We start from the raw sequence: 24,141 nt of genomic DNA, 5'->3' as shown, positions 1-24,141 counted from the left end.
CAGGTTGTCCAGAGTGCACTGGAGGAGTATGCAGGTTGCAGCCTCTCAGAGATGCTTCATTCTGCTAACTGAAAATAAGGAATTTTCAAGTTCAGAGACCGGAAGAGAATTACAAATCAACGGCAATGGGCAAATATCTGAAGCAAAATCTGGATGTATCTGAAGACCTTCTCATCTTACATCTCTGCTCTTAGCATTCCTTTCCTTTTCCCACCTACCAAGCCTTTTTCATTGACTTCAAATTAAATATTAATCCACTTTTCAAGCTACACTGTAGAAATATGATCAAAAGCAAATGGTTACTCTGATAAGCAGCAGTTAAATACTATAAGCATACTGGAATCCATAAATTTTCTTTTAAAAAATAGCTGTGAACTAAACATGTCAAAAGACTCTAGGATAAACCAGCATGTACACCATTACACAGATAGACTCACAACATAACAGTTAAAATATTTTGTTTCCCATTAAAATGAATAGAACCAATACATCTGAGTCCAGGAGTCTTGTAAGGCTGAAAATCTCTGCTAACATTTTCAAATGAGATCATTATTTAATTAGCAACAGTACAGGAGGAAAAACTGCCTATCTTACAGCTAAATTATATAAGACTAGCACTGTAACTGTGATATGCCCATGCCTAACACAAATACATGAGCTGTCAGCAAACATGAGGGAACAGTTGTCTCCTGTTTAGTTTAAAATCCTATGCTACATACGTGGAGAAAACACTGCTTTGCTTTTACAGAAGCTTACTCAAAAGAAGGTTAGCTGTCAGACCTCTCATTAGATAGATGTCAGCATGCTGGAATGTTTGTGCTACGAATTAAGAGATGGCAAACTGGAGAAACTTTCTATGAAATCATATGGCCACTACTATTTCTTGACTAAAAGGCCTGACAACAGAACTAAAAAGCTATGTAAGATATCTAGTTAGGGATTTTTAAGAATTGAGTAATTACTTTTAGACATAATGTATGTATATATTAGTAACCATTAGGACTTACACATACTTAGTTGATCATTACTTTTATCTTACTCCCTACCTTGTATTTGATCTTTTCTGTCAACTTCTTCTAGCCTTGGGGAAAACATTCAGTGACTTAGACTATTGCATTTTTCTTGCATACTCGCCATATGAAATCCCTATATAAGCCCTATAGCTCAGAAACCAAGTTACCAAAACAGACACAGGCACAGATATCCAAATGATGTGTGTTATTCCAACCACATACATCTTGCTGCAGATACAGGTCTATCCTTAATGTGGCCAATTCAGATTCCCTGCTTCAGCCCCAGGGCAGCTCATCCCCAACATAGCTGCAGCTTGGCTACCTCCACATGCAGACCTCATGCTCAGCCCCCAGTGCAGACAGTATCTTTCTGACGCACTGAGGCTGAACTGAGGCTCTCTGTATTTCTCAGGATGTTGGTCTGGAGGGCTTTTTGTGGTCAGAGAACTCATCTGGATATTATAAGCTGTTGTGCAAATGAAACAATATTCAGTGATATAATGGCTACCATGACTTTGTGTAGAAAGAGAAGAAAAGCTGCCTTTGCTCTTCAGACACAAGCCAGCTCTGTGCTTTACTTCTTCTTTTTGATCTATTATCTCACTCAATTTTTTCAGAGTACTGTAAATCTCCTTTAACAACTGTGTTTCAAAATAGCATCCTTAAGCCCAGGAAATCTACCTAATCTGTGACAACTCATCAAACAGTGAATGATAAAATATTTGACATCACTGGATAAATATATCAGGCTTCTTCATTCACTGAAAAATGTATTTTCTTCTTAAGCACTGGATCCTGTTACAGCAATGTCCACCACAGCCAGTGGGCATTGGCTTTCCTGCTATGACCACCTCCGCAGACTGATGGGACATCCCTCTGTATGGGAGGCCACACCTTAGAAAAGTTTTAAAAGAACGGTTAAAGTAATTCCAGCTCCTGATGGACAGCATTCCTGTCTACATAACTGGAATTTGGGCAAACATTCAGAGCTTTCTTAGTTTTTTGTTTGTTTGTTTGTTTGTTTGTTTTTGTTGTTGTTTTTCTCCATCTTCCCAGTTAAAAAGGGGAAAAGGCATGAAAGAGAATTCCAGCTCTGCCTGCTGCATGCAGTGATAGAGTGGGCTCTCCTGCAGCGTGCCCAACTTTCAGCCTAACTGAACAAGTAGAAGGCAACCGTGCCCGCACAGTGCCTGGGGCAGCCTGGAGGGAGGGAGAGAGGGAAGGAAGGAGAGAAGACACTTCCACTCAGTGGGCAACTGTGCTCTGCTGGCTGCTCCTCTTTCACACACAGCCTTTTTTTCTGGAAGCCAGCCCTAGCTAAAGCGAGGTTTTGGTCTCTAAATGAAATGAGGAAGGAAAAAGATGATGCTGGAACTATAAATGTTGAACTTAAATTAATGTGAATGGGGTATCGCTGGAAAGTAAATATCAGACACATTAGCAGGGATTCAGTGCAATAATGGATACTTCTAACATTAGCTTAGATTTTCAATTTCATACCCCATAAACTAAAAATTTTATTTTCATATAGTGACAGAAATCAACCCAAGAGGAAAGGAAACTCGTGAGTCAGACACATCAGCTCTCTTCAAAGGAAATTCATTTGCTTTCAGAAATAAAAGAGAAATATCCTCCGCACTAACATCAGTGACATAATATTGTGGTTAGAGTTGTCACGCTATTCAATCCCTGCTGGTGTTAACAAACACTGAGAAGACTTCCTAAGGAGTGCATCCAACCCTCCTCCATCCTCTCTATAGCACACTCACCACACAGAACACCCTTCAGTCCAGGGCCTCTCACCTCCAATTATCCATTCTGGTTAAACTCTTAAACATACTTATTTCACGCAAAAGTATCCATACCTGATAGCAAAGAGCTGCGTTGATTATATCTGAATAGACTAAAAAAGGTTCTGAAAACTAAGAGGAATTATTCACCATTTCACTGTTGCTGCAGCGTGTTGGGTTAATATTCTGATGTAGCTTAGAATGAAATCCATGTACATTTCAATGCTGGGCAGAGAATATCACCGCCTAAAATCCTGAGCACATCACGTTCACTGAAGCGTGTGTTAAGATCAACCTGAGGGCTAAGAGCTGGCTAGCAGAAACAGTTTTAAAATATAACACTTACCATAAGAAAAATAAAATGTGTCTAGCAATTAAGGAATTAGTCATATCTGTATGTCTTTGGTTGAATTTTCCCACTTAGAAATGGCCAAATTGAACCATAACAAGTGTAGGTGACTTGACCAAGATCACTCTGGAGCAGACTTTGGGCTGTTTGAAACTTGCTTCTGGATGTTTTTATTTAGCTAAATATATTGTTTTCCATGCATCTCCCTTCCAATCTCCCTGACATTTACTGTTTTGTCAGAATTTCACAGCTTCATTTTAATATCTGGCTGAGATTCATGAAAACAACTCCATGCAAAAGGCTAAAATGGGAGCAGGACACACATTCACTACCACAGTAGGTGAAGTGGAATTTTTGTTGAAAATATTTCAATTCTGAGCAGTTATTGAGATGTCCTAACATCCAGCTAAGAGGTCAATTGTTCTTCTTACCAAAACTGCATTTAAACTATCCCCTAACTGCTGCAGCTATGAACTGACCAAGTGTAAGTGTTTACACTGACCTCGCAGCAATTTCCTATCTGACTACTATAGTGGCCTTATAAATCAATTTAGATTCTTCTCCTTTGTTTTACTATTTTGACAAATCCACTTTTTCTTTTTTAAAGTCATCTTAGAAAAACATTTTCAACACACAAAGTAAACCTATTACTTAGCATTCGGCTCACAGGATTTAGCTTGTATGCCTTCTAAAATGATTAGTAAGCTCTGTTCAGCTCCGTTTCCCATATCATTTATTGACCTTTGAAAGAATAAACAGTAGAAATGCAGGGATTTCTCATTCTATTTCTTGTCAAAAATAACTGGTATTTTTTCTCAGATTCTGTCCTTCATAATGAACTTCACTCTAGCATGAAACCACACATCATTCTTTTTTTCTTCTTCAAGCCTTCAGGTTTCATTTCTTAAAATAAAAGAACATCAATCCAGATTTCTTATCCCATCTGCAGAAGCATTCGTGTTCTTCTCAACACACAAGGTATTCGTTGAGTTCATCCACAAGACCTTCAGCCTCACAGCTTATGTCTGGAGGAACCAGCTCCTTTATGGTGCCACTCTCCTGACCTCAGGCCAGCACAGCCAAACAAAGCAAACTGCGCTTCAAACAGCTCTAATCATGCAATTGACTGTAAAACAGCACAGAATTTGGATTCATACCATATGATCCAGAAGCAGGTAGTTATAATTCTAGCCACAATATTGCAAGTGCTTGCCATTCTTACAGTTACACCGTACCACACCAGCCCAAAGGGCTCCTAACTACAGAGCAGCTACAACCCCAACTACCAAACAGCCTCCGTACTAAGGAATGTCTAAGTCATTCATTGCTCTTCTTGAATTATAAGAGAAGCTGTAGGCCAGTCACACAGGACTGGCCATATACTTGTATACTCTTTCTACATCAAATGTTTTGCCTTTTTGTGCCTTTGTGTCTTTGAAGTCAACACCAGTGTTTGGGCAGAATTTAGGGGCACTGGCCAAGTCTTCCTATGCTATAATTTGACAAAATATATTTGCATACAGATGTAGAGTAGGGTTTTTCCGAAATAGTTTTTTCTTCCAAGTGGCATTTAAATTCGCAAAAAAATGTATACCCAAAATATATATAATAAAGATACTAAATGCAATAGAAAGGTTTTGAGAATAGACATGGAAATGAGTTCACAGTTCTTCCCCAGAACAAACCTATAACATTTCTGAGATGATCTCTTGCAGTCTGCAGATGATCCACCTTAAATACTTTAATTTAGCAATATCCACTGTTATCAAACAAACAAATAAATAAATAAATGAAATCTTCCCAAAAGCTAAACACAAGCAGTTCAGAAAGAGATTACAGGGCTCAGGAAATAAATGATGTGAAGGTGAGTTGGAAACAAAACCTGACACCACTGCTGTCTGTGACAGAAATGTGATTGATGGAAGAAGTTTGAAAAGTGGGACTATCTAGAAATTCACTAAAAATACCTTTAGCAATACCATAAATCAAAGCATGCTGGACGGACTGTCACCAAATAAGCCAGTAGTCATCCCTTCCAATGGGTTTACTGAAGGTGACCAGTGATGCCTAAAGCTGTCACTGCAACTTGGGCACCTTTGGGACAGTTTTGGTATGCGCCATACCTGAACTATCTAAAGCAGTCTTTATCTTTGGTGGTTGCATAAGGAGGAACTCAATGAGTGAAAACACTGACCCCTGAGTAACACATGTGCTCCAACATATTGCAGCAGAGCTCCTTGGAGAAAAAGGATCTTTCTTCTAAAAACTTTTTTTTTTTGTTGTGTGTGTGTGTGTGTGTGAAAAATTTCAGTCCTGTTGGACTTTTATTTAACTTGCCTTAAGAGACTAGAACAGAAAAGCTGAGCTAATCCTAGAAGTTTTTCTTATTAGCCCAGTGAATTGCCAGTTTTTAGGCAAGAGCTTAGTGGAATACAATACCATTTCTCACAACCACCGGGCATAAACTGTTCTCAGTGAGGAATGGATCTGAGCCTCATAGATCGGGCAAGACTCTCCTGGCATCAAAGAGTTCACCTAGTCATCCAGACAAACATTTCCTCAGGCTTCATGTTTACATCCCATGTTCTGGCTCCTGCCTTTCTCTATGTTTTAAAATCAATTCTGCATGAATTTTTGTAGCAAGTAACTGCAGGATGACTTGAAAATTAGCAAATACAATTCAGACAGCTTGTAAATAAAAAAAAAAACACTGTCCTGCATGCCTCCATCATCTCACACATTTAATCATTGTGCAGTATTGTGAGTTACAAAATTAGATTTGTCACCATTGTACATAGTTACACTTGGGAAACGCATTACCAAAAGTTCCAGCAACCCCTAACACAGATTTTGGAAATAAGAGCTACTCTGTTTGTATCTACCATTTCAGTGCCTAAATGTGCTTTTCATAGACAGCTTTCTCTTCCACTGCTACTCTAAAACAGAAGAAGACCTGCCTAGGCATGTGGAACACAAGAATGCATGGAAAAGATATTGTACAGTTAACAGGATGTAGGGTTTTTGTTTGTTTGTGTTGTTGTTGTTGTTTTGTTTTGTTTTGTTGTTCTGGGTTCCTAACAGTGCAAATCAATAAACTTACATGGAATACACATTCTTATTTCACCTGAAAAAATGGCCATATTGCATGCCTCCTCAAGAGAGAATTACCCATGCACTAAAGAGCAGACTGTGGTGTCTTCATAAAAAGACTCTATAGGGATACTTTTTGGATCTCAATGTCACTTTGAAACAGCTGTGCCAGTGACACATGCTTGTTTTCAGTACTCCCTCAAAGGACTTGGGGTTCAGTGCTATGCATGAAATACTCGCGTATCTTCATCAAGTAGAAGATTTATGAGTCTGCCATATGTCATGATAAACACTGTCATTTTTTTATTTTTATTTTCCAGAAACATGTAACACCCAGGAATCTCTTTGGTTTCCTCACCTAGGAACTGTTTTTCGCTCTTCTGCATTTTGGAACAATAAGACACAGAACAGCCAGTTTGCAGGATAGCTTATAGATTTGTTATACTCTCAGCTTTACAAAAGAAAGACAGAGCTTGTTCATCTAGTCAGCAAGTGGAGCCCTTTGCTTCCAAAGGATTTGGTCCAGATAATCCTTCAAATAACATCACCTTTGTGTCATTTAATTTATGAGTATATGTCTCCCTGACATCTATCTGTTTCCAAATATCTTAAATGTGAGAAGACAATGCAATGCCAGAGGCTTATGAAAACACAGAACGGAAATACAACATTTTTAGGACATACGATCTGCCTCTCAGTGAAGTGAAAGGCACAGCAGTCTGGTCTGTCCACTCAGGCATGACACAGCTTAAGTGACATGTCACAGCTGAAAAGCCAGCTCGTCAGGGGCATAGCATAATGCCCAAAATATGATCACCCTAACCAGAAACACTGCACTACATATATTAAAAAATATTAATTTTAGACTAGACTCAATTTAGGGTAACAAATAGCAGAAGCAGGATATAAGAAGGAGTTAAAAATCAGTTCCAGTGTGTTCCAGTGTTCTGTTGCCCTCAAAGTAAAAAAGTTTTTCCTCATGTTTGTATGGAACTTCCTATGTTCCAGCTTTTGCCCATTGCCCCTTGTTCTGTCCTTGGCCACCACTGAAGTGTCTGGTCTCATGCACTTGACATCTGCCCTTCAGATCTCTCAGTCTTCCCACATAAAGGAGATGCTCTAGGCCTCTAACAATCTTTGTTCCCCCCCGCTGGACTCCTTCTACAAGTCGGTTCGCCATCTTTCCTGAACTGAGGAGCCCAGACTGGACATAGCACTCCAGATGTAGCCTCACCAGCGCAGAATAGAGGGGAAGGATCGCCTCCTTCAACCTGCTGGCCAAGCTCTTTGTAATGCATTCCAATACAATTGGCCTTCTTGGCCACATACAAGGGCAAACTGCTGGCCCATGGCCAACCTGTTGTCCACGAGAACACGCAGGTCCCTCTCTGCAGAGCTTCTTTCAAGTAGATCAGCCCCTGTACTGATGCAAGCAGTTATTCCTCCCCAGGTGTAGGACTCTGAGCTCTGACAGTCCAGCACATCTCAATCCACCTCACTACCCCTCATCTATCCTGCACTTCCTAAGCTTACTTATGAGGATGTTATGGGAAACTGTGTCAAAAACCTTGCTGAAATCAAGGTAGAAAACATCCACTGCTCTCCCTTCAGCTGCCCAGCCAGCTATGACATCATAGAAGGCTACAAGATTGGTTAAGCTAGATTTTATCTTGGTGAATCCATTCTGACTACTCCTGATAACCTTCTTCCACTTGCTTCAAAATGACATCCAGAATAAACTGTTCCACCACCTTTCCAGGGATGAAGGTGAGGCTGACTGGCTTGCAGTTTCCCAGCTACTCCTTCCTCTCCTTCTTGAAGACTGGAGTGACAGTGGCTTTCCTCTAGCCTTCAGACACCTCTCCCTTCCTCCATGACCTTTCAAAGACGATAGAGATAAGTTTGGCAGTCACTTCTCCATCTCTGTCAGCACTCACGGGTGCATCCCATCAAGGACCATGGATTGGTCTGTGTTAAATTTGCCTAGATGATCTCTGACCAGATCCTCCTCACTTTAACATGACTCATCATGGACCCTCTTTAGTTTTCCATGATGCATCAATGAAAAGAGCGTCACTGAAACCTTTTTGTCATAGGAATCCAAGATTCAAGGAGGAAAGATGTTTTTCCTCTGTTCATGCAATGAATAAGGATACTCTTTGGAGTATGAAGCCAGTGGTAGACCATCTGAATATGACCTATCTACATCTTTGCTCCTGGCACTGCTTCCATAATTTAAATATCTGATTTACTGAGAATTACGTGTCAATAATAAACAGGTCAGTTCAAAGGACATTTCACTCATTTTAACCTAACAGCAGTTTTTAATAAGTTCTACTTTGCAGCAAGACCTCTCAGCATAACACACAGATCAGGCAGCCAGGGAAAACCCTGATGTAACTGAGGAATTAAACATCTGCAGCAAGATGGATCAGATGGTAGTTCTGTTCCCATAACGCTTAGGCTGACCAAAAATGCTGAATCATGAGTTACATGATACTTCACAGAGGAAGTAAAGAAGGTAAATAATCTTTTAATGACCAATTCAGCAGTAAGCATACACAAGCTCTTAAAACAAAATCAATTAACTACTGCCAGTCTACTGTGTTGCTTGATATGATACTTATTGAAAAAACAATATATTCACTTATATTTCAAGATATTAAAACACTTTAGTTATTAAATATGAATGACTAGGATCAAATACAATCTCTTTGTCCCACATCATATTGAATGACTTCATTGTTTGACACAAAAAATACTTCCCCTTAAAAGCAAAGAGAGGCAATAAGTATCCCGTCCAGAAATTACGGTGAGATGGAGACCAGCAACCATCCTATTTTTTTTCCACAGCTAAGTTTCAGCAGCCATTTGTTTTTAAAGTATTGGGTGTGACAAAGCAAACTGTAACATTCCTGTTAGCACATTCAGATAACGGCTTGTAACAGGGTCCCCATAAAATAAATTAAAACCAGAAGTCAAATAGAAGTTCAACCTACACGTCAGCTAGAAAATACCACTCCTTTTCAGCAAATGCTATCATGCTATGAGGCATACAATATAAATACTTGTGGGAATTAAAGTAGTACAAAGGCCATTCCTCACGGTCTAAAAGTGACAGTCTTAATTCTCTGCCATCGTCAACTTTGGTCTTCAAATACATTGGAAAGCACATAAAATATGAGCTGTCATAGAAGAGAAACACAGCAAAGTCTAGATGAAACAAAACATTTTTATCTAAAGCAAAAAAAGGACATATACAGAAAAAGTGTTTTGTTCACAAAACAAAGGATGCAAACATGAGAAAATATATTCCTTTCTTTTGAACACTATCTTATATACTTAGTGCAAACATTCACCCGTGTACAGACTCTTCTTATTTGTGGTAACTCCTTGCAATTCATCCAACCAGTTTAAAGTTTTCCTGAGGTCCTCTGAGCATTTCTGATTTGTTCATCAACCTAAAAGGACCAGTAGTGTGCCCTTCATTTGGTCTGCCCCTGAGTGAACTCAGCAAGATGGACTAGGAGTTAATTCGTAAGGAGCTGCAATGGAATGCAGAAATGTTTTCTATGATGGCACTCGGCTCTGTTCTGAAGTCACATAATGACTCTGCTAATTCTCTGTTATCCCAAGATCATTCTTAAGCTGCTCTAAAATGTCTAAATAGGAATAAGAGCTGGTGCAAAATACAGGTAAAACAATCATGGAAAACAAGAATCAGGTCCCAAACACATATTGGGAGTGCCCTCCCTCAACAAGTCAGTGTGACAAGCTGAGATGTAATGCATGAGGCAGCCAAATAAATGTCAGTGGCCTGAATCCCTTCTACTTAATGCTTCTTCTTATTTTCAATTAAAACCAAACATATATATATATATAAAATATATAATTTATTTTATAAATAAAATATATGTATTTTTTTTTCATAGAGCGTTAGTTACTAAATGCAGCACACAAACTCCTCACTATTTCCAGTCAGGCTTAGGATAATTATACCTTCTGCAGTCCACAATCCACTAGTTAGCTGATAAATTATTGTGCTTTTCACAAAGGAGGAATACTTGTTACAGCCAGCAATATAAAGTAAATAAATAAATAAGTAAATAAAACGTCGTAAAATAAGCACAAATGAGCCATGCAGAGAGAAACAGAATAAACTTTAAATCCCACCAGGTTTCACATAACTTTAAAGAAGGTAAACCCCATGCAGCAGAGGTACAACTGCCAATATTTTTCCCTTCTGTGTATGTACATCAACAGGAGTTACGCGAAAATCAGGGATAGAGTGTGACTGACTAGTAATTTTTTTAATGACTTAACTTATTTATACAAACTTTTGTATTTGATCAGTTAATATTCATACTGAGCTTTAAGAAAGAATTACTTGCATATGAAAGACCTGTAGAGTTAATCCCAAGCAATTACTCTGCAGTTATATTCAAAGGGCCAAACTGTGATAGAAAATACTGAAACAAGAAAAAAGAAAAATGATACTAATATTTATTGATAATAACACCACTGCAAGTAATTTAAAATACTCGTGCGTATACATCTGATAGTGAAAGATGATTGAGACGGTGTCAAATATCTCTAGGTAGAAATAAGCTCCGTACTTTTCCTAGATATTCTACTTATTTCTGACCTCACTAACTATATTTATAGTATCTCATCTGCACTTGAAACATTCCATATTTATTTAGGATTTATTTGATATTTATTTACTTTAGGATTTGATAGAAAACAAATGTGAGGAAAGAATCAAGCTCGTGAATTCTACAAACAAGAATGGAAGTAGGAGCTCATGTGCTAACACTGTGAAGCAGTACGTGTAGAATCACCATAGAATCATAGAATGGCCTGGGTTGAAAAGAACCACAACGATCACCTAGTTTCAACCCCCCTGCTATTTGCAGCACTGCCAACCACCAGACCAAGCTGCCCAGGGACACATCCAGCCTGGCCTTGAATGCCTCCAGGGATGGGGCATCCACAATCTCCTTGGGCAACCTGTTCCAGTGTGTCACCACCCTCTGTGTGAAAACCTTCCTCCTAATATCTAACCTGAACCTCCCCTGTCTCAGTTTAAAACCATTCCCCCTTGTCCTATCACTATCCACCCTTGTAAACAGCCGTTCCCCCTCCTGTTTATGTGCTTCCTTCAAGTACTGGAAGGTCACAGTGAGGTCTCCCTGGAGCCTTCTCTAAGCTAAACAATCCCAGTTTCCTCAAACTTTCCTCATAGAAGAGGTGCTCCAGCCCTCAGATCATTCACAGTTGCTCCGAAGTAAAGCCCTCTGGATCTTAAGTAAATTGAACAGACTAGTGTGACACATACATCATTGAAAAGGCCTGAACTCCTTAATATCCCAGTTCAGCTGGGTGCTGGGCTGTACCCACCTATGCAGTCCAACTGAAGTCAGCTCACACCCAACTGAAATCAGTACTCATTCTGGTGTCTCTTGCGGAATTTCAGACTACAGACAGATTGTTCAGAGCTGCTTCTTCTCTAAGGAAGCTCTTTAATGCCTAGTATTTGTAACTAAAAGACAAAGCTATGGGTTGTTCTTTTTTTTTCTAACTTCCCAAAGAAAATCTCCATGGTGCTTAAGAAATTGGTGAAGAAAAATGGATGTACCATGGACCATTCTTGGGAGAGGATCTATTCCACTTCAGACTTCTTTGCCTTAATGTCTCAAAATATGTTTTTGTTTTGTTTTTGCTGCACTACAATTGGTAAGATAAACTTCTTTAGTTTTCACAAAATACTTGTTGCACAGTGGTCAAAAATGTCCGGCGCTACTCTACAGGCAAATGCCAGACTCTCACAAGACTCTTTCTTAATCCTACTTGAAAAGCTTCTGAATGAGAATGCAGGAAAATAGAGACAAATCTTGCCTTTCCTGCTCAAAAACTCTACTGAAATCATGGAGGCTTTGCTGGAGAGAGGACTATGTGAGATTTGCCATACCTAGAGTAAACTGTTGATGGAGATGAAGTGCACATTCACGCTTGCTAAAAAACTCACATAGTAAAGTGTACCTGTGTTGAACAACAGAATTTGATCTATAATGCTCCTTTCTTACTATCTTTAGCTTTCATTCCTTGCCACACATACTCACCATCCTTTCCCATTTATTGTCACAGATTCTGTAAAATAACATCTGTTTCTATGCTCCAATCTTGTTGTGTTTCACCTTGCTGTAAGTGAAGTCAATGGCAAGCCTCCACTGACCTCTACAGAAGCACAATTTATGATATCCACTCCAAACTGGGACTCCTCCTTAATTCAATAAGCTTTGGATCAGACCCAGAAGGGATCTTAGCAGAATCCAGAAGTAACAAGGCACTCCCGCAAAACCAAACCACACTTGAGTGTTTACCTCACATTCCTAACCTTTTACATGAAAGAGATTAAAAAGTAATCTGTTCCTGTCAACTGCTTAGGCGCTACACAGTACCTGAATGACAGACCAGGCACCTCTCATACAGCTATGTACATTGCCACATTTTCATCTGTTTCATCGGAAGTTAGACAGGATCAAATCTTTGAATTCTAGGCTCCATGGTAATATTTCCTACTTTTTTCCCAACATTCCAGTTTAAAAATACCAGCATCTCTCCTTTCCTAGGAACCATCTCACTCCTGAACGAGATATGCTGCTCTATGCCCAGCAGACCTCCCAGATGCTCTGTTGGGATGGCAGTACTAGGGGAGAGAAGCTCTTGTCCCTGGGGTGTGGAGGTCCTGGGGTCATGGCCCAATACAGGATTCACAGGATGGGCGCTGGTTGTTTTTGCTCCTACAGAGGAAGGAAAATAGTTCTGCCTCCTGTTTTGGGACAAACTAGCAATTTACCAGATAATGAAACAATAGATGAGAAATCTGAAAATGACATTATCCAGACACTTGAGATAAGAACTGTGGCCAGAGCCTCACACAGCCTGCAATGGCTCTAGATAGAGCACATCCAACTGACTCCAGCATATCTTGTTTACATGCAGTTCTGCTTGTTTGTTTGTGTTCCACAAGTCTGAATGTGCTGTGACAGCTTTTGCTCTCCTTTTATGCTTTGTAACCATATCATTCAGCCAAGTTTCTACAGCCTTCCTTCAGATGTCACGGGTGTAACTGATTATCATTTTGGCTCATACATGTGTTTACAGACTGAGAATTGCCAGAAAGAGAAATGGAGTGCATATAACAGGGTGACTTCCAGCTGCTAGAGTCACAGGAATCACATGAGATGGCATTAACTTAGACAGAAGGCAATTGTAATAATGCAAGCCAGTTATCCTTTCCAACATGTACACAAGAGCAATGTGAAAATCCCTGTAGCAAGGAAGTGTAGAACATTAACATTCAATCAAAGCAGATGAGGGAAAAGGGAAATAAAAAGGTAAACAATACATATTTAATCATCTTGGGAAAAGAAAGAAACAGCTACTTTCATTTGCAAATCCAGAGGACAAATCTGGCCTGAGCAACCAAACGGGGATTTTCTTAAAAGCTCAGTTGGACTAACAACTTTCAAGCAAAATCATGATGAGGAATGGTGATCCATGAAGAGCTGGGTCAGTGGCAAGCACTCATGCAAGTTTGATTGTCCTGTATTTCTGCATTTATCTACCCAAAGAGTTAAATGTTAATCACAGACAAAGAACCTAACAATCACTATTTTAGTTTTGCTCTATTCATCTATTCCATCTTGCTGTGCTGACTCCTAACTCAAAACAGTCTTAGGGAAGCACTAATTAAACTAGTGTCTGAAGTCCTGAACCTTCCTCTATATGTTAAAAAATAAAAAATGAGAATAGGCTCTACAAACACACACTCCATTTCCTCTCCCCCAAAGCCTGCCTGCACTCATGGCAAGGATGCAGCTGTGGCTGTGCCATGGTGGGCAACGTCCCCCCTCAAGCACAATTTCCTCCTTTGTGACCCCACCAGGAGCTCACCAGTGAGAAGCCAGATCCATGACCACAATGCTGCTGCTTCTTGCTTTATGCTTACAGCCATCTGGGAAGGAGGGAGATCTGCTACAGGTCACATCGGGAGTCTTCTAAACAGTGTAGGCCTGAGAAGCTGGTCCCTGACTCCTGCAGGCTGTGCAGCAGCTGTGTCAGGAAGTCCTGGGGGGGCTGATGGAGGCTAACTTGTACCAGGGGATCACAGAGCGCAACGCGGCCTCCCTGAACCCTTCCTGGCACACCTTATGCCCATCTGCTTCCCCTCTGCTCCTTTTCCTGGAGAGGAACATATGGCCTGGAATATGGATCTACAGAGCAGAAAATGTATTCTTATCTTCTTATCTATTCAGTAAAATATACTGAATACACACTTTTTTTTTTTCTCCTATTAGCTTTTAATCTGGTTATGAACCTTATATTCTGTCTTGCTTAGCAGTTATGCAGTCCACAATGAAAAGCTAAAATAAAAATGTTGTGCATTGCATCTCAATACTAAGAAATTGCTATTGCAAGAAAATATCCTTGCCAGGACTCTGTTTTTTGTCCATTCCACCAACATACTTTAATGCTTACCTTAGTCCAATGGAGTTGCATCCAATAACAAATTAATGACATAAGAAAACAAAGCCATAGTTAAGCGTAACACAAATACCTATATCCTGAACATTTTTAGTCTTGAGTGGTTCAAACTGGAGACAGGCTTCCAGTTTTCCTCACATTTAACAGTACCCCACGTCACAAAGAGAACAATGAAGTCCCTGAAGAAGCAAGGCAATCTCTCTTCTAAATAGCAGCACCAAAATCTCACCCTGGGTGTACACAGTCCTGAAAAGGGAAACTTTTCCACTGTTCGTCACTTTCAGCAGTTTGCCTGTTTAAAGACAGCAGTACTGGAACAGAGCTTCAAGAGAATGTTTCCTCACCTGACTGAATATATATATAACATGCATATATATATGTGTATATATATATATATGTATGTATGTATGTACAAATATACATGCATACATAAATATACATGTGCTTATATACACATGCTTTAATACTTCAATAAATTAACTCTTGATTGAAAAAACACAGTATAAAAGAAAACACTGCAATCCTCGCCCAATACAAAACCATGACAGCAGCTGTTGATGCTGCTCTTTGATTATCTGAACATCTAGCACACCTTTTGGGTCAGGGGTATCACATCTACACAATGCCTGTAATGAAACAGATATCAACACTGTCACGGATAAATGTGGGCTTAATAGAACATGTTTCTCATAACCAAATGCATTTCTAAGAAGTAATTACTGTTCTCTGGACACATTTTTATCTTAAAGTTAATGTGAAGTCCATTAACAATTGCACAGATGTTTCTGTTTACATACAGCAAATGCAGCATTTGCCTAAAATCAACTGAAGTCAACAGGAATCCTTCTGCTGATTTCAGTAGGTTTTAGAACAGATTTGGGTGTATTTACTTCACGGTACATAGATGTTTAGATCCTTCTTTTCTCTAAATATTTTAATGAAACACACATGCCAGATAAGCGATGACATAATTTTCTCCTCCTGTGCATTAAACATACTATTTATCCTACCTTTGCTGCCACAGATGAGTTGGGCTTCTCCAGCAAGTCCCAGAGCTTCTTCCTCTTCTCTGGGCAGCACGTATTGTCAAACTCTTCCCCTTCTCTCTCTCGCATTGTCTCTGCCTCTCTCCTCAGCTCCTCATTCATCTGTTCTTTCTTTTGATGGTATCTTGCCTGGCAGCAAGACTCTAAATATATCTCATCAATCCCCCAGTAATCAAGCTCCTGGCCAAAAGAAAGAGCACACATTTCTTCCATCATATGTAGTTTCCCTGTCCTGTAGAAATTCAAAATGGAAGTGAAAGCCCCTGGGTGTCGATCAAAAAAATACTCATTTTCATTTAGATTATAGTCATCACATACTTCCAGCAGAGATTCATGAGTATTGCAGTCTCTGAGCTTTCCTAATCGTGTCCTCGGAAGTCTGTCCAAAGTCCTCCACAGCACTTCATGGTTGATCCCACCGACATTTATTTTAACTCTCCGCGAGCAGGCTTTGCTCCTAATGATCTCCACTGGTTCTGGAGGGAGGGAAAGGGTTGACCTTGAAGACTTTTTGTTGATTCCTGGTGGAGCCTTCTCAGCCATTGTGAAAAGGGTGCAGCTGTAATGCCAGAGTCTTTAGGAGAATGAGCTTGGAGACTGCAAATGTTTGGATAGAGTCCTCTTCAGATAGACCGACCCATTCCTGCAGCTGAAAAAGACAAAAAAATTAGAATATTGCAAGGCAGAACATATTCCCCCAAATGCTCACTCTTTCTCCTTCAACACTTTCATATTCATGCAGATGAAAATATAATGATGTTAACGTGCTCTTTCTACAGTGAGACTCCTTTGTGGTAGTACACAGAACCACTGGAACAACTGGTATAGGTAAGACCACTATGTTTCAGCAAAGGAAAAAAAAAATAACAGGAATTTGCTTTTGTAAAAATCAGAAGTTTGTACAGAGAATTTGTTCTATCAGTTTCTGATACAACAATGTCAGCTAAATGTGATTACTTAACAGTTAATTTGTGAGGTGGGCTACTAGAAGGATTTTAGGAATATCTATAAGGGAAAAAAAAGAAGTGGGGCCTCCCTTCTTTTTTACTGAAAATCAAATCTGGGAGATGCAGTCTGAAACTGAATGAAACTGCTTCCCTTTCCAACCTCCAAAACTTTACTTACCATATTTTTTCATGGTCAAAAATTACACACCAAATAATTTCCATCCTGACAAGTCAAATGTTATATCTCTAAACACTGCTGATTTCCCGACCTATTTGGTCTACAGAGTCCTAACTCTTCTGGACCTAACTGAACAGTAATATGGGTTATATAGGAAAGGACTTTATGCATGCTGTTTCATAGCTTATCACAGAATCATAGAATCATAGAATCACAGAATCGTAGAATGGCCTGGGTTGAAAAGGACCTCAAAGATCATCTAGTTTCAACCCCCCTGCCATGGGCAGGGTCGCCAACCACTAGAAAGGCTCAGAAAGGCTCTTTTCTGTCCCACTCATTCACCTGTTAAGCTGCTAAAGTGACATGACTGCATGACAGCCATCAGTAATCTCAGTTTTAGTAATGTTCAAGTTAATCTGCATTTACTGTACACAGTGCTGCAAAGAACTCTGAAGTGCAGCTGTTCACCACCAAATCTGGAATGTCAGTATGAAACAGGAAGGAAACCCACCCACACCCACCACTCCTACTGAGATCGATTATCTGACACGGTGCTTAAATAATAACCTAGCAATGGTATCATGGCCAAAAGGGAAGAGTATTAAGAATGCTTTGATCGGCTTCTCTTACAAAGCAGGAAGGTACTCCTTAGGAATTTCCACAAATTGATGTCTCCTCCTCCCGTTCTCTGCAACTCAACAGTTCAACAGTCTGCTTCTCCTTTTGAAGTGCAATAATTGCAGCTTTAAAGAAGTATTTGATATGAGCAAGAATTTGATCCTCTTTGCAGTAAAAATGAAGGTTGTGATAAGAGGGATTGTTATCTATAAATACATCAGGAGTAAACACCAGAAAGGGAAAATGACTGTTTCTATTAAAGGACTGTGATGGCACAAGAACCAATGGGTACAAACTCACCATGAAAGGAAGGTGAAAATCTGAAAGGAAATTAGAAGGTCACAAAGATCAGATCTCATTAGAGCAGTAAGGATCCAAAATAATCCTCCTCTGAAAGTACTCGGGAAAAATCAAATAATTATTTCAATGTGATATCTGACATACTTATGACAGGGTAGACAAAGTTCCTAGTATAAAATTAAGATTGCTAGGCCTTGTTAAAATAACTTTAAAAGGTATCCTCTATGAACAGATAAACTAATAGTAAGGCTCAGCCCCATGTGATATTAGCAGAGATATGGTATTAACTGACTTCCAAGTCTGAAAACATCAGGGAAAAGGAAAGTTCCCTAGAAAGTTGCCCAGTGGAGTAATATTTACATTTATAGATATGTTTTCTGTTAAGTACATAATGCTCTGTGTTGTTAATGTCTGTACTGGGAACGGCCGAAAACACAGAAATGCAGCAAGAAAATGCATGTATTTACAGCTCAATTTATGAAGTCAGAAGAATAACAACCTCCCCCCCATTGTATTTCTATACTCAAAAATCAAAGTAGCCACCCAGATTTAAAACACAGCAAAATTCTTTTTTTTTTTATTAATTAAATTAGCAACAAGTAATGGAATCTTGCAGCACATCAGCCTAACAATCCTTATCCACTACCCTGCTTGCAGTTCCACTGTCAAGCTGTACTTACTTAAAACACGAAAGGGCCAAAAGATTCTTCCTCCTGCCAGTCTACCTTCCAGCACTGCAATGTAAATCTCTCTTGATTACCAAGTGCACCTCTCTGTCTATTTACATAAGGGTTTAAGCCTGTAACATTTACCTTCATTCATAAAAAAAAATACTGTGATAAGTTCACTTGCAAAGATAAATATTGTATCAAAACCAAAGCCTTGGCATCAGTAGGATTACATAATATGCATCCCTTTCTGTTGTGTTTTTAGCTTTCTTTCTCTTAGGCTCTGTTTTTTTCTCTGATTTTACCCTCCTCCTCATTGCCTTAGATGCAAAGAGAAGATGTAGGGGATGGGGGGACTTTGGAGCTGCAGCACAGGTGGCTTCCTACACTCCAAGAACCGTGCACCTGGGGACTTGCTGCCACTGCACTGAAAGCTATGGGGCAGCATCAATGAGCCCCATAAATGAAGTTAATTCGGAGTCAAAACATAGCAACTGCCTTCATGTACTCTAGTAGATGAGGGAACTGAAATCTTTACCACGTCTTGTCACTTAAGCATCTCCTGGTGGTCCGTGATGTATTTATCCACCTTCTGACAGAGACCATCACATAAATACTAAGCAGCTGTAAGAGGATATTTCTACATGGAAGAAGTACTCACAACCTTTTATGAAAAAATGTTTTCAGACTTTAATGCACAATTCTGTTTCTCCCTTAAAGGACATCATACATAACAAAACACAAGAATTTAAGAAATTCGTAAAGAGCTTCTGTCATTCTCTATGAAATCAGTCAAGTCTTCAGGCAATTTCTACAGGGCTTCACTTATTTATTCATTCTTGAATCTCAGAGATATCTTCTCTTTTCTTATTAATATCTGTTCTTGAGTAGTAGCAATACAGAGTAAAACAGTAGAAGTCAAGCGGTTGATGTGATTAATCCTAGGTTAACTGAGCACTCCTTTGCTTTTCTGATTACAAAACTGAAGATAGGCAGAGTACACATTGTTTTAGCTTTTACGCAGTGTGGTTACCACACAAATTTGTTTAACAATGCAAAATTATAGCGTCATCAATGCCAGTCTACAGCTGATAAAACATTTTCTCAACTGACAGTATAATTATCGGTTGCCTCTTCCTACTTGAGGAAGTGTGGCTTTTCTAAAAAAGCTTTAAAAATCCTGGCTAACTGCGGTCATATGGAAGTCAGAAGTGAAACACCATCTAGTCTGTGTTCAGAAAACTGGACCCAAGGTGCTATGTATATAGATACATACCAAGGTACATGCTCACAGTCAGGACATACAGAACTTTTGAAACATCAAAAATAAAAAAGCTTCTCCTCAAATGCAGAGTCTTCAAAAATGAAGGCTATTTTTGCCTTTTTATAGAGCTCATTTCATCATATACAACCCATACACTATATGACTTAAAAAAAATCCTTATAGTCTATTTCCTAAGTCCATTTCTTCGCATCTCCTTTTGCTTTCTGCTAATATATACTTTTTAAATTTCTTCCTGCGCAGCTTTTCCCACAAACCTGGACTACAGAGTCTGTCTCTAACTGCACCTTTAGCAAAAATATAATTAAGAGCCTGCACTTTAACCGCAAAACATATTTAACTTTATAATCCACATTATGAATTTCACAAGAAGTCACCAGATCTTCAATTGTAACAAAACTATGCAATCAAATTACCTTAACCCTTCATTAAATAACTACTCTGGCTTTTAGCTACTGTTACTAACTTTTCAGACATTGCAATTTTTATCCTGGGAAGGTTTTAAAATATTTTTTGGTTTAATGCCTCAGCCTTCTGGCTGCATGCAAATCCACCTTTCCCACCATGGCAAAGTGATAAACACTTCTAGCCCTCGGCAGGCAAAGCCATTCTGCTGCACAGCACTCATTAGAAAAGGACATGATTCATAACCACAAATGCATACTACGAGCAACCTCCCGTAAAACTAAGTTTCCTTCCTTGCAGTAATTAAATGACTTTGCAGGTAAATACCAATAATATTGAATAAAACTCTTCCAAATCAGAACCAAATCTTTGCATTCAATACAAGTTAAAACTGTGAAGACTACTAGTTAGAACCTAGGGAAAGCCAGAATGAAGGTTATGTTTCTTCCCCCACACCATATGCATGCAAACTTTAATGGTGTGATTTCCCCCCACACCAATCCTTTCAGCGTTACTTGAATGGGTAATTATTTACAATTTCTTTTTATCTTTCTCATTCACTATTTGTCCTCTAATGTTGTTTAGCACGTCCTGTTGTGAACCCAGCACTGTATGCACAGTGATGTATTTCCCACAGGGAGCTCTCACTGTCCTACCTGAGAGCTTCCAAGGCATCCGAGAGTTTACCATCTCAACATCAATATCGGTCTATTATTAGCCTTACTTTATAAGGGAGAAATGAAGGTCAGAGATGCCTGAATTGCCCAATAATTTTGGCTGCTCAAATTGAGACAGTTGCTTCTTTTCAGAGTCGTTAGCATTTTTATCACATTTGATGGGCACATCCACAGGAGCAGATGAAACCCTCGGGCAGAGGAACTCAGTTGCCTGTGCCATTGCACGGCCTGGGCACTGCCTGGCACAGCGCAATTAGGACTTTCCCAAATAATCTGCAAGGATGGCTGGAGAGTCAGCATGCTTCAAGGTCTGCTCTCAGTCAGCGGTCTGCATGCAGCCATCTGCTTTGGAGTCTACATGAGTTTAACCACACAGACCCAGGTCACCATGCCAGCTGGCCCAAGCGCTGGGACTTTTCCACCCACTGGCCAAGCTGTACCCACATGTCCATGACCTTGCTCCAAAAAGAGTCGCGTCCAGGCAGAGGAGTGCTCTGTCTCCGGAAACAGAGCCTGGCTCCAGCATGAGGAAAATAATAATTTGCTAATGCTTCTAAAAAGTTCAGTGTAACTGAGATGTCAGGTAATGGACAGTAGCTTTGTTTAAGGCTGGAGTACTGTTCCTTAACCACTGACTTCCCTCATCGCATTTATCAATTTCCTGTTCTTTGTTTCAAAAAAATGAAGAGTTGCAATTTCCTAATGGTGAGCTGAGGTATCTTAATTAATAGTGTTTTCCCTTAAATTCAGTCTTTAAAAAATGGCTGACATCATAGCTAAAACTCTGAAGAAAAAAAAAATCAAATGAGGTAATCATTACTTACATTTCCCACCCTGACAGGAGTCACATCACACAGAATTAAGAATTGATAAGCTGTAGGCAGAGAAGTGCCAGGAAACATGTCAGACAGTAATCCTAAGCATCGCTAGCATTTCTTAGATTCACATCCACATGCAGGAGCACATACATGCAAGTGCAGCAAGGAAGAAGTTGAGCTTTGACAGTCCACAGCTGTGTCTGCACTAGCGTTCAAGTCCTTCAGATGAGTGGCTGGATCAATGGGCCAAGGTAAATTGTATGAGTTTCAGTCGGGTCAAGTGTTGGGTCCTGCGTTTTGGTCAAAACAACCTCAGGCAGCCCTACAAGCTTGGGGAAAAGTGGCTGGAAAGCTGCCTGATGGAAAGGGACCTTGGTGTACTGACGGACAGTCGGCTGAATATGAGCCAGCAGTGTGCCCAGGTGGTCAAGAAGGACAATGACATCCTGGCCTGTATCAGGAATGGTGTGGTGAGCAGGACTAGGGAAGTCATCCTGCCCCTGTACTCAGCACTGGTGAGGCCTTACCTCGAGTACTGTGTTCAGTTCTGGGAACCTCAGTACAGAAAGGACACTGAAGTGCTGGAGCAGATCCAAAGAAGGGCAACAAGGCTTGTGAAGGGCTTGGAGAATGTGCCCTATGAGGAGAGACTGAAGGAACTGGGGCTGTTCAGTCTGAGGAAAAAGAGGCTGAGGGGAGACATTATTGCTCTCTTCCAGTATCTGAAAGGTGCTTACAGCAAGAGTGGGGTTGGTCTCTTCTCACTGGTGACAGTTGATAAGACAGGGGGAAATGGCATCAAGTTCCATCAAGGTAAGTTTAGGTTGGATATCGGGAAAAACTCTTTACAGGAAGGGTTGTTAAGCACTGCAGTAGGCTCCATAGGGAGGTGGTTGAGTCACCATCCCTGGATGTGTTTAAAAACCGTTTGTATGTGGTGCTCAGGGACAAGATTTAGTGGAGGGTTGTTAGATTTAGGGCAGTATGGTTAGGTCATGGTTGGACTCAGTGATCTTTAAGGTCTTTTCCAACCTAAGTGATTCTATGATTCTATGAATCCACTTAAAGCTACGTGGCCGGAAGGGGCAAAGATGGAACCCCAGCTCATCACCCCCAGTGACTGAGTTTCTCTGCAAGCAGTGGCTTGTGCCAGACCATGACCATGACCAGACCCATGGTAGAGACTAAGAGAGCTGGGTTCTTCCCTGAGCTAATTTGAAATTGCAGCTTTAGCTTTGTGGGCTTTTCTTATATCTATAGAAAGACTGGACTATGGAAGGCAAGATTTTCTGAAACTAAACCGTGCAAACAAACTCTGGGGTGTCAGTATGGCTAAATGGTCTAAAAGGATGACTATTTCTATTTCATAACAGACCTCACAGATTATTTTTGGTATTTGAAGAATTTCATACTGGATGTATGAGTCCCAGGGATCTGCAGGAAACGTTCAAAAAAAATGGGGCCTTTTATAGATGAACTTTTCAAATCACTGAAATCAGTCTGTCTGGTAGCTCCCTGTTCTCACTGTCTTGAGCACAGAAGTGTCTTTTAGATGGATGAGCTTAACTTAATGAAGAGCACTGTGCTCAGAGGCTTTATATATTCCTTAAGGACTTTGTATAAGAAAAGTTAGACAGAAATAGGTGAGGAGACAGAAGACAGGAAAAGGAGGAAGGGCATAACTGATAACAGATTTGTAAAATTTTGTAGTCACGTAAGTTTGGTAGTTTTGGTTTATCTGATATTTTAATACATACTAATATCATTAATTACTTACTGTAGCTGTCCTCCAGTAAAGCGTTGTAGGTGAGCCATAGCCTCCACTAAGGATGATGTGAACAACTTTAAATCAAATGCAGAACACTTGACAGCAATCAGTGCAATTTCACCTCAAGATTCTTAGGGCCTCGAGTGCACTTTTTGAGCAAAATCTCACAGAAGCTGAGAGCAGGGTTTGGAACACCCCTTCTTACTGGACTAAGGTCTCAGCAGAGCAGTGAATGACTTCTCCAGCTTCAGGTGCCTGTAAAGCCAACACAGACAGAAAGTAATGCTGAGCAAAACAGGCCATCTGAGTGTGTCCTTAACCCTTTGGGCAAATACTGAGCTTTTAGACACCAGATCAGTGATGAATGGATGCTGTCACAACTAAAATATACCACATGAACCCTTATTCTATACTTTTTCTTTCAGCCCTATGGACCACACGCATATACATCCATCCAGCACTAACAGAACTCATCTTTTCATGGAGTCTTTTCACTTTTGGTTTTTGCTCCCACAGCATGAAAAATGCTCGTGAAGGCAGTGCAAAGGAATTCCAGTGACCTTGTGTTTCAGAGCATCTGATATATTGTAATAGCTTCACAGTCTGTCCCAGTGACTGAATTAAGATCATCATCAGTCTTTA

The 24,141-nt window shown here is 39.9% G+C and overlaps 1 protein-coding gene across 1 annotated transcript; it reads right to left on the bottom strand.

The window, feature by feature from the left end:
- Positions 1 to 15,295: 15,295 nt before the first annotated feature.
- On the bottom strand, positions 15,296 to 23,761 carry LOC104910362 (potassium voltage-gated channel subfamily B member 2-like). Its single transcript, XM_031552987.1, has 2 exons — positions 23,509 to 23,761; positions 15,296 to 16,487 (listed from the first exon to the last, which is right to left on the bottom strand). The coding sequence occupies exon 2, from the start codon at positions 16,379 to 16,381 to the stop codon at positions 15,794 to 15,796; it is 588 nt and encodes a 195-aa protein (XP_031408847.1). The 5' UTR covers positions 16,382 to 16,487; positions 23,509 to 23,761; the 3' UTR covers positions 15,296 to 15,793.
- Between the last annotated feature and the right edge of the window lie 380 nt (positions 23,762 to 24,141).

Source organism: Meleagris gallopavo, chromosome 3 (genome assembly GCF_000146605.3).
Source record: "Meleagris gallopavo isolate NT-WF06-2002-E0010 breed Aviagen turkey brand Nicholas breeding stock chromosome 3, Turkey_5.1, whole genome shotgun sequence".
Lineage (NCBI taxonomy): Eukaryota > Metazoa > Chordata > Aves > Galliformes > Phasianidae > Meleagris > Meleagris gallopavo.
Note: the sequence above shows the minus strand (reverse complement) of the source record. Positions and strands in the feature narration are given on the sequence as shown.

What these genes read in the sequence shown, in the direction of transcription:
- LOC104910362 (XM_031552987.1), bottom strand. Translation starts at nt 16,381, where the DNA reads ATGGCTGAGAAGGCTCCACCAGGAATCAACAAAAAGTCTTCAAGGTCA.